The sequence below is a fragment of the Priapulus caudatus genome, unplaced genomic scaffold (assembly GCF_000485595.1).
Source record: "Priapulus caudatus unplaced genomic scaffold, Priapulus_caudatus-5.0.1 Scaffold1158, whole genome shotgun sequence".
NCBI lineage: Eukaryota > Metazoa > Priapulida > Priapulimorpha > Priapulimorphida > Priapulidae > Priapulus > Priapulus caudatus.
In genome coordinates, this window is record NW_014578219.1 from 50,272 (window position 1) to 60,819 (window position 10,548).

The 10,548-nt window shown below is 48.9% G+C and overlaps 1 protein-coding gene and 1 long non-coding RNA gene across 2 annotated transcripts in view; both read left to right on the top strand.

The window, feature by feature from the left end:
* The window catches only part of LOC106815614 (unconventional myosin-XV-like), a gene marked incomplete at its 5' end in the record, with an annotated part of 52,143 nt that extends 48,898 nt beyond the window's left edge, over positions 1-3,245 (top strand). The window contains 2 exons of the mRNA XM_014820100.1: positions 2,001-2,099; positions 3,240-3,245. Coding sequence (XP_014675586.1) covers positions 2,001-2,099; positions 3,240-3,245 — 105 coding nt within the window. The remainder of the gene's footprint in view (positions 1-2,000; positions 2,100-3,239) is intronic.
* Positions 3,246-4,832: 1,587 nt separating this feature from the next.
* The window catches only part of LOC106815616, a 19,204-nt gene continuing 13,488 nt past the window's right edge, over positions 4,833-10,548 (top strand). Inside the window, exons 1-2 of the long non-coding RNA XR_001394762.1 lie at positions 4,833-4,916; positions 5,737-5,870. This is a non-coding gene — a long non-coding RNA (uncharacterized LOC106815616). The remainder of the gene's footprint in view (positions 4,917-5,736; positions 5,871-10,548) is intronic.

The window sequence follows — 10,548 nt, forward strand, 5'->3', positions numbered from 1 at the left end:
TGTGATCGGTGTGTGTGTGTGTGTGCGTGTGTGCGTGTGTGCGGTGCGCGTCGTTGGGCGCTGTGTACGTGCGCTGTATTATGTGGCGTCGCTGTGTGTTGTGCCGCATTTGCTGTGTTGCCGTAGCCGTGTGTGCGCGCGCATGTGTAACGTGCGTTAATTATGTGTGCGCGCGCGTGTGCGTGGCCTGTGTATCTATACGTATCACAATCTCTTGTGCGTGTGCCTGCGCGCGCGTGCACGCGGCGTGCGTGAGTGCGTGCGGCACTGACGCGCGTCTGGGGGCGGGTGGAGGTGAGGCAAGACGGACGAGCGAGCCGGACCGCCCCCCCCCCCCGCGCGCGCCGTCACGTGACCGCGCCATGTTTGCAACGAGTCGCGTGTGGGATGCGGGGTTTTTTATTAGTGATTATCGCCTGCAATTTTCACCCCTAAACCCCAACCTTTCCACCTCCCTGCTCTATGCTGTTTAATTGACCGACGGCAAGCGTGGACTGGATAGAGAGACGGGAGGGATTTAGCATTACGGACTCTGGGATCTGCGGGCTTCGAGTAGCAGTTGTTGCTGCCGCACGCGCGCTCACACGCTATCGTCTGCGAGGACGAGGACGACGATCGACGCCATCTGCTGCGCTCGGTGTTGTCATGGGAGGTTCCAGGGAAGCGTCGTTGCCGTGCTTTCCCCTGCTGGCGGGGTGGCTACAGTTGGAGAGATAAGCACCGGACTGTGTTGGTGATGTGCGCGCTGAGCGTGCTGGCTCGTGTGGAAGCAGTTGTGACGGCAACGTACACGTGTCGCGTAACGTGTCCGTAGGCGTGTTTCGTGGACGTGACGTAGCGTTGACTAACGTGTCGTAGCGGTCGTGGCGTGAACCAGTAACTGTCGTGGAACTTCGTCGTACCGTGTGCCGTAGCGTGTCCGTTTAAGCTGTCGTAACGTGTCGTAAACGTGTCGGTAGCAATACGTAACGTGACGTAACGACGTAACGTGTCGTAGCCCTTCGTACCATCCTCTCTCTCTCTCTCTCTCTCTCTCTCTCTATCTCTCTCTCTCTCTCTCTCTCTCTTTCATTCTCTCTATCTCTCTCTCACTCTCTGGCACGACACGGAGTCATTGTTTCATCATAGGTGACCCAAAAGACATAGCTTGCTGCTGTCACCATGACTGATGTTTGCGTCGTAGCTGACGCTAGACGTGGCTGTTTTATGGAACTATTGCTTACTCACCTGTGTTGATATTGCTCTGCTTCATTGCTCTATGCACAAGCACTTGAAGCGTTTCAATAAAATATAATGCTAAATAAATACGAAATTTAACACGAGTACTACAAAATTCTTAATGTTTCTATACTTTCTTTCACCCATTATTGCCGACAGTTCCCTGTAAATTCCCTGTAAATGCTCTATGCATACACTAACCGGCCGCCATTACACGGAATTTACAGGAAACTGTCGGCAATAATGGGTGAAAGAGTGTATAGAAACATTAAGAATTTTGTAGTACTAGTATTAGATTCCGTATTTATTTAGCATTATATTTTATTGAAACGCTTCAAGTGCCTGTGGCTCTATGTTGCTCCAGTAATCGTGCTCCGACCCCACCGCCTCAACACTGATAATTTATTCACATACGACTTTGTAGTACATGTTGGTGATTTATGCAACTACAAGAGCTGAAATACGTTGGTGTTTTATACACCCCAGCAATCGTGTAGTGTGACGAGATTTTATACGACTGCATACATTTACGCGTTTAATACCTGGATGTTTCACACACCTGTAAATAAATCGTAAAATACGTGATACCCTGGGTCAGTAGCGCAGCAGCATGACACGTCACCTATACTATTGCTTGGCACCTGTCGCATCTGATGACGTCATCGCTAATTGTCGTGTGTCGCATTTATAGGTGACGGTCGCGCGCTGTGTCCCCAGCTGTCGGGGTTGTGCATGGTTTAAGCACTGCGCTGTTTCCTGAGCTTATGTTCTTGTCGTTTCAGGGGCACGAGTTTCGCATGGTTCGAGACCCGATACAGGCGCCATTTCTTCCGAAGCAGTCCGATGTCGACTACCAGGATTCACTAATGATATTCAAACTGGTGAGGACGGGAACTGGAGCGCGTTTTTGTGTGGATCATCAAAGAAATGCGTCGTTCCGCATGCACGCATGTATTAAGGTCGTGCAAATACGCGCTGGGGGAGATTGTCTCCGGACAGAGAAAGAGCATTCCTACCGTATACATGTTACAGCGCTGGGAAAGGGGAGGGGGAGGGGGAGCTTGTGTTATTGTTGTGGTTTTCACGCACTTCTGTGGGTTCATGTTGCCTCCAATGTCCGCGTGTGTGCCTGGTCGTTCTATCGCTGCATTGTATAACTACCTGTTTGGTGTAAGCGTGCGAAATCTTAGTCAAGGTTTCCAGAGATGTATCACACGTTTCTTTTCAAGGCTTGCGCGAGAGCGCAATAACGTTCCCCCGTGCACGCGTGTGTGTGTTTTTGTTTTTCGTCAAGACTTCCTCAAATTGGCGGTTGCTTGATGCTGTAATCAGGGTTACGTTTCCGGACAATAATTATATGTCAGCTAGGAAGATGGAGTATATATGTCTTGCCAGTACACTCACTATATATCGGTATATATATGTGTATATATATATATCCCGCGGACAACGAGGAGGAGGAGGTTGTGAAGAAAGAGTAGGAGGGGGAGCAGAAAGGGGTGGAGGAGGCGGAGCAGGAAAGCTAACAGGAGATGCTCATAGAGGGTAGATGTGTAACGCATGGAGACTGTAACACGATCTACGCGGACACCGTCACTCCATGTAAACTAGCGATAGTAAATTACATTACAGAAATTAATCAGTTGCAAAGAAACCCAACCGCATGAAAGTACACCGCAACGTAGCATGAGGTAGCGGACGAGGAAGAGGAGGAAGTTGTGGAGGAAGAGGAGGAGGAGGAGGGGAGGACGAGTAAGAGGAGGAGGAGAAAGATGTGGAGGAGGAGGAGGAGGAGGAGGAGGAAAAAGAGATGGAGGAGAAAGCGGAGGGCGAGAAAGAGGTGGAGGAAGAGGCGGGGAAGGGGAGTAGGAGGAGGAGGCGGAGGGGGAGAAAGAGGTGGAGGAAGAGGCGGAGGAAGGGGACTAGCAGGAGGATGAGGAGGATGCAGAGGAGAAGGAGGCGGAGCAGAAAAACTAGCGGGAGATGCTCGTGGAATGTAACACATGGAGAATGTGACGCAGGCTTGACCCAAAGGCCACTCTCTCTCTCTTGCTCTCTCTCTCGCTCCCGCTCTCTCTCTCTCTCTCTCTCTCATTCTCTCGCGATAAAGCTGAGCCCAGCAACCGATCGTGCTTGTGCGCGCGTGTGTGTGTTGATGCGTATAAACCTTCCTTCATTCACTCACTCGTGTAGCATTGCTGTGGACCGCATCTCATACCGAGCGCTTTTCCCAAACACGCTGAGCGCCGATGCATACATAAAACCGTTTAAACTTCTACTTTTAGTGACGTTCTTTTCCGCTCCCCACTCTCTCTCTCTCTCTCTCTCTATCTGTCTCTTTGTCACTCTCTCTATCACTCCCTCTATCTCACGCGTTCGCTTGTGCACCGTAAATTGTGAAACTATTTGCCTTGTTAATTGCATTCCGACTCTCTCGGCTTGTGCGCGCTGCTAGCGGTCGAGAGGGAGAAAAGACGTTTAACTAAAGATTTCTTCTCCCGTGTGTCCATCTTGACCTTGACCTCTTGCCGCTAGTACCAACAACGAATCGCCGGCTAAATCTGTAATACTTCTGACGCTACGCTGTGCCACCTACCGGCGGAATTCGACAATTATTAGCGGTCGACGACAGGCGACGATGACGTCAGCGCTACGAGCGTGACGTCACTTGTGCCGACAAAAACGCGCGCGCCACCTCGCGGCGTTATGTGTAAAGCTGTCGCCGCCATGTTCTGGACGATGTGCGTATACGTGGGGACAATGCTCGACCGGATATCCGGCTGCTGCTGCTGCTGCTTCCGGCGCTGTTTCCGGCGGCGCGGCAGGAGAGGGTTGAAGCGGGGCGGGGTAAATTTCGCGGGCGCCGAATCCGTGGAGGACGTCTTCTACCGAGACTACCTCGACAGCGAGCTGCGGCTGTCCTTCTGCACGCATGCGCAGGAGATGCTGCACAACGACATCAATAAGGTAGCGACGGTGTCCCGCTCCGAGTTCATCGCGCTCTGTGCCAGCAGGGGACGCTGTCATCATCGCCAACACACAGGGATATTAACGCATGCGCAGAAACAGCAAACTTATGCAATACTTATACGGAAATATTTACTGACATGCTTACGTTTACCCGTGTGGGGATACCTATATTTACTTGTACGGCAATACCTCTATGTTTTACGGTAATATAGGGCTTGATACCAGGGTTAGGGGGTTGCCATCACTGACGTGCCCGAGATACTGTTCCTGTGGGGAATAGATTTTGGTTCCGGGATAGCGTTGCTTTCCTGGTGCTTCTGTCACTCGTGATACAACAGGGGTTTCAGCAGTGTGTGTGTGTGTGTGTGTGTGTGTGCGTGTGTGTGGGCTCAGCATTTTCATCAGCGTCTTTTTTTTCACATATAAATTCAGTATGTTTCTCGGCGAACTTTGTGAAAAAATTAATCTAATGCTTACGGACACTGTTTATTTGTCTACGATTACTGTAGAATGAATCAAATTTTTACCGACATATTTATTTTTTTCGTCGCATCACATACACGTGACGCAGGTTTTTCGTCTCTACTATTCGAGTAATTAATTTTTTTATTGTTGTATTGATTTACGTATCGATTTGTTGCTGTAGAACCGAGCAGCGCGCGCCGTCGCCGGCGTCAATCTATTGGAGATTCCCGCTGAGCTAGCCTTCATCTTCAGCAAACTCGACGGTGAGAGCCACGACGGCAACGATGACGCTAGTAGCGTCAACGTTGGCGTCGCCGCTAGGGCAAATGCTATATCATTCTGTGTTCACCTGCCGTGTTGTGTTACGGACGATGCCGCCTCTCTGGCTGTCATGATATTCATGGGGGAAGACCGGAAGGTGTAGTTCTCTGGCTGGTATCTGAGGGGGTGTGATTCTCTTGGTGCTGCCTGGGGGTGTAGGCATATGGGAGCATCTGAATGTATAGCTCTGCGGGAGGTGCGCGTGGGGCTGTTTTCTATGGGTGGTAATCGAGGGTGGTACGGTATATGCGTGTGTACAGACATAATATTATGCACATCTCCTCACACCTCTCAGAATTTCAACACACCTGTGATATGACTTCTTCGCACCTGTGAAAATCAAAAAATTTACAGTGATTTTAGTGTTTCGCTAATTGACATGCCAAAATTCTAGCCCGTGTAGTTTTTTAAGAAAATATCATGTGCTAGTTCTCGTCGTTTAACGCGAGAGTCTAGCTTCTTCTATCGTCTATTTATATCTACACTCATTTGCACACCTCTGCGCGTCCCTACACATCTCGGCACTCGTACCCGCACTTCTAAGTACGTCCCCCCATTCACCCTTCCTCTGGCTAGCGTGGTGTTTGTCGTGTCTCAGTATGCCCACCGGCTGAACACTCGCGACAATCATGTACGCCGTCTTGACAACGTCGGTGACACACGTAAACGATGACAGCGGTGACGGATTAGAAGCTGTGACGGATTAGAAGCGTTGACACATAAACCGCATAGACTCTAGGCTCTCGGTTCGTTCCTTCACAGACTGGCAACCGACACACAACGAGAGGCACCTGGCGAAGGTACACGGCAATGTGCACGCGCTATCGCAGCGCCATCTCTGGCCGCAGGACGTCAACTCGTACGCCTTCACGAAATTCTCCAACGTCTACTTCCGTGTAAGTGCATTCTTTGTTTACTGCTCTAGTTCTCCGAGTAGCTATAATGGCGTAAAATGAAGATTTTCCTGTTGCAGAAGGAAGATGTTCTAACGTATTGTTTGAATGAGTGCGCTCCTTGTTTACGTGCCTAGTTTCCTGATTCAATTATATTAAAAATAAAAATAATTATTATATCGTGGTCGAGGGAAAGGTTCCCAACGTCTTCACTGGGTGGATTAATTGGTTCCTGCTCTAGCTTTTGGTGATCAGTTTTTTTCCACTGTCGAGTCAAGTTTCGTGACCTCGTACCGACTGAGTATATTGCCTGTTACTTTCTCGATTATAAAAGTCATTGTAGCTTTTTTTTTATTGTTAGTTGTAGTTTTTTTTACAAGCTTTCACACTGACGTTGATTAAAGATGGTTTCTTGATCACTGTTACGTGGTTTTTCGTTTCTTATCCGTGATCACGATCGAATTTCCTAACGCCTGATCTCACAACGCGTTATTCACAACACCTGAATTTCCTCGTGAGTGGAGTGTTCACTTCTCCGAGTGAATGATTTTCATTTTTTTTACTGGATTTTTTCATGTATTTATGTTGGGTAATCATATTTTTGTAAGTTTTTACGCGTCATGTGTTCGCATGGGGGGTTGGCAGCTGGCTGCGCTGCGCAGTGCGTTCAGCAAACATCGGACCCGTGTGTGCGAGCGAGAGATGCACACACGCAGACGCGCACCACTCAAACGATGCGCGACAGATGCGACATTAGAAGACGAATTTGTCTTACGGGTTTGACTCGTAATGAGGTGCAGTGAGACAGAGGAGATACGCGCTCTTCTATCTGCGTATAATTATCCGTTACTCGAATATGCGCGTCGAATATGTATGTCAATGCCACGACAGAACAGCGCAGCTGTAAAATAACTAACCCAGTTTATATCGATCTGTGTCGCCTGGACGCGACCAAATAGTTACGTTCCTCTCCGCTACGAGGCGCACTGCGACGTGAAAGTTACGTAAAGGGAGCGTTAGAGTATTATTGATTGATTGATTGATTGATTGATTGATCTCCTTATCTTTATATCTATCCATCTATCTATCTATCGCGATCTAATCTATTCTATTCAATCTATCTATCTATCATCTATCTAATATCTATCGATCTCTATCTATCTATCTATCTATCTATCTATCTAGCTAGCTAGCTACTATATATATCTCTCTATATATATATATATATATATATATATATATATATATATATATATATATATTCATCCATCTATCCATTCATCCATCCATTCATTCATCCATCCAATCCATCCATCCATCCATCCATCCATCCATCCATTCCATCCTCCATCCATCATCCATCCATCCATACCATCCATCCATCCATACCATCCATCCATACCATCCATCTATCCATCCAATCCATCCATCATCCTCCATCCATCATTCCATCCATACATCCATCCAAGTCCAATCTCCCATCCATCCCATCCATCGCATTTATTCATCCATCCTCCATCCCTTCCATCCATCCATTCCATCGCATCCATCCATCCATCCATCCCATCCATCCATCCATCCATCCATCCATCCATCCATCCATCCATCCATCCATCCATCGATATATCGATATCTGCATGGCTATATCCATCCCATCCCATCCATCCATCATCATCCATCCATCCATCCAATCCATCCATCCATCCATCGATATATCGATATCTGCATGGCTATATCCATGCCGCTAGATATCTATCTATCAATCGATTCATCCAATTCTTTCACTCTTTTACTTATTATTTCGCTTCCTTCTACAAGCAGAAATACTGGTAAACAACATCCTACAAGGTATATACGTTCCTGTAGTCGGTGTTTACGCATGGATATGCTAATACACGTTGTCGTTGTAGGAAACTGGTTCGTGAAATCACGAAGGCTTACCTAGTCTTCACGTACTTAAATTCGTCTACTTTACTGGATTTACAGTTTTATTTCTTGAGCCGGTAAACTAACGTCTGAATGAATTTATATCTGCGGAGTTTCACACACTCTAACCTCATATTTTTCTCTAGATTATGGCTTGAAAATCCTCGTTGTTGTTTCACTTGAGATCATATCTAATTTCGATGCGATATTCTCAGTTTTCTGTTCCTCGAGTTTTTTCAGCGGTTGAGCATCTAGGCGTACACATACACACACTTAAACGCAAGCGGCGCGCACGCACACGGCACAAGCGCACACACGCACTGCACCACACGCGCACACAACGCACGTACGCACGCACACACCGCAACACGACGCACGCAACACACACACCACAGTCACGTCCCGCACACGCAACACACACCACGCACACACGCAACACACACGCACGCAACACACCCAACACGCACACACGCACGCACGCACGCACGCCACAGCACGCTACACGCACACGACGATCCCCGGCACACAGCACCCATCGCACACATAAGCACACAACGGCACAGACTAGCCGAGCCGCGCACACCACACGCACACGCACACACACCACGCACATGCGCGCACGCAACCACGAGAACACGCAAGCATACATTACACATATATTATACATATAAACAACCTCGTTTGCTTCAAACGGCATCCGTAGAATTGTCGTCCAAACTGCTATCTAGATGCCAGCACTCGCTGCTAAACGCAGCGATTTCCCTCACACCCGGGCGCTTTTAACTGCTACATCTGTACTGCTGCTGCTGCTGCTGCTGCTGCTGCTGGCTGCTGCGCTGCTACTGCTTGCTTACTACTACTACTACGGATGCTGGCTTGCTGCTGCTGCTACTATATGTTTCTGCTGCGCTGCTGCTGCTGCTGCAATACTCCTTACTACTGCTGCTGCTGCTTACTGCTGCATGCTGCTGCTGGCTGCTGCTGCTACTACTTAACTACTACTACTAAACTGCTGCTGCTGCGCCTAACTACTAACTACTACTACTGCTGCTGCCTGCTGCTGCTGCTGCTGCTGCATACGCTGCTGCTACTACTACCCTACTACTGCTGCTGCTGCTGCTGCAACTGCTGCTACTACTACTACTATGCTGCGCTGCTGCTGCGCTGCTGGCTACTACTGTCTGCTGCTGCTGCTGCTACTGCTACTGACTACGATGCTGCTGCTGCTTGCAGCGCCCGTCGACAGCCCACTAAGACAGGCTCAGGCATTTTTCCCCGTGCGTACAAGCCCGTAGTGTTTGCTGTCTGAAGGTCGAGAACCCCGCCGACCAAGTATAACCAAACTTCTCACTTGGTTCGCCGCGCAGACGATAGAGAGAGAGAGAGTCAGGGGCAGAGCGAGAGAGGGAGAGGGGAGAGAAGGGAGAGAGAGAGAGAGAGAGCGAGAATGAAAAAGAAGAGAAGAGAGAGGAAGAGAGAGAAACATAAGAGAGAGAAGAGAGAGAGAGAGAGAGAGAGGGAGGGATGAGAGAGAGAGAGAGAGAGAGAGAGAGAGAGAGAGAAGGAGCGAGAGAGACGAGAGAGAGAGAGAGAGAGAGGAGAGAGAGAGAAAGAGGGAAAGCGAGAGCAGCGCAGCGAGAGAGAGAGAGCAGAGCGATAGGCAGAGAGAAAGAAGAGAGCACGCGAGAGAGGCAGCAAAAGAGAGCAAAGCGGACGCGATACGCAGAAGACAGAGAGCGAGAAGAGAGCGAGCCCGCGCGCTGGCGCGCGGGCGAGAGAGAGAGAGAGAGAGAGAAGAGAGAGAAGAGTGAGGAGAGAGAGAGAGCCGAGAGAGAAGAGAGAGAGAGAGAGAGAGAGAGAGAAGAGAGAACGAGACATGCAGAGAGAGAGAGAGAGAGAGAGAGACGAGAGAGAGAGAGAGAGAGATGAGAGAGAACGAGACATGCAGAGAGAGGGGGAGAACGTGAAGTAGGAAGGAAAGGATAAGCCGGTGCGCTTGTGTTCCTACATGATGCCTCTATTATTCATCGCGCGAGGCGGGGTCGGGCAGGAGTCGCCACTAGGACATAATGTGGGGGGAGGAGGAGTAGTGAGAGGTTCCCCCCTCGATGAAGAGAGATAGGAGACCATGACAAGCGATCGTGTGTTCCCAAGCCGAGAAAAGTTTTTTCAAAATATCGAGCAAGACTGTTGTCAATCGCTGGATTGGCTTTCAATAAATCGAGCAAGGCTTTTGTCAAGCGCTGATCCAATATCGAAGCAAGAATGTTGTCACTCGCCTTGATTGCTTTCACATACGCGAGCAAGGACTGTTGTCAGCGCGATTGGCTTCCAATATCGGGCAAGACTGTTGTCAATCGCTGAATTTGCTTTCAATACCGAGCAAAGACTGTTGCAAGCGCTTGATTTGCTCTCATGATAGTAGTATCTGAAGAATGGATTACCATGAAATCCCTGCAATGAATGGGTTTTGTGAGTGAATCACTAAATAACTAGGTATCTAGTTGAATAGAAAGAGTGAGAGGGTGACTCAACCGGTCTGCTGGCCCGAATATACTATTACAGATCAATTTTTTTCGGTTCGTTGGGGTGGTCTACTCCCTGCTCACAATACACCACTCTCTCTCTCTCTCTCTCAGCATCTCTCTCTCCTCTCTCTCATCTCTTCTTCTCTTTCCTCCTCCTCTCTCTCTCCCTTTCTCTCTCCTCCTCTCTCTCTTCCTCTTTCTCCCGTATCTCTCTCTCTCTCTCTCTC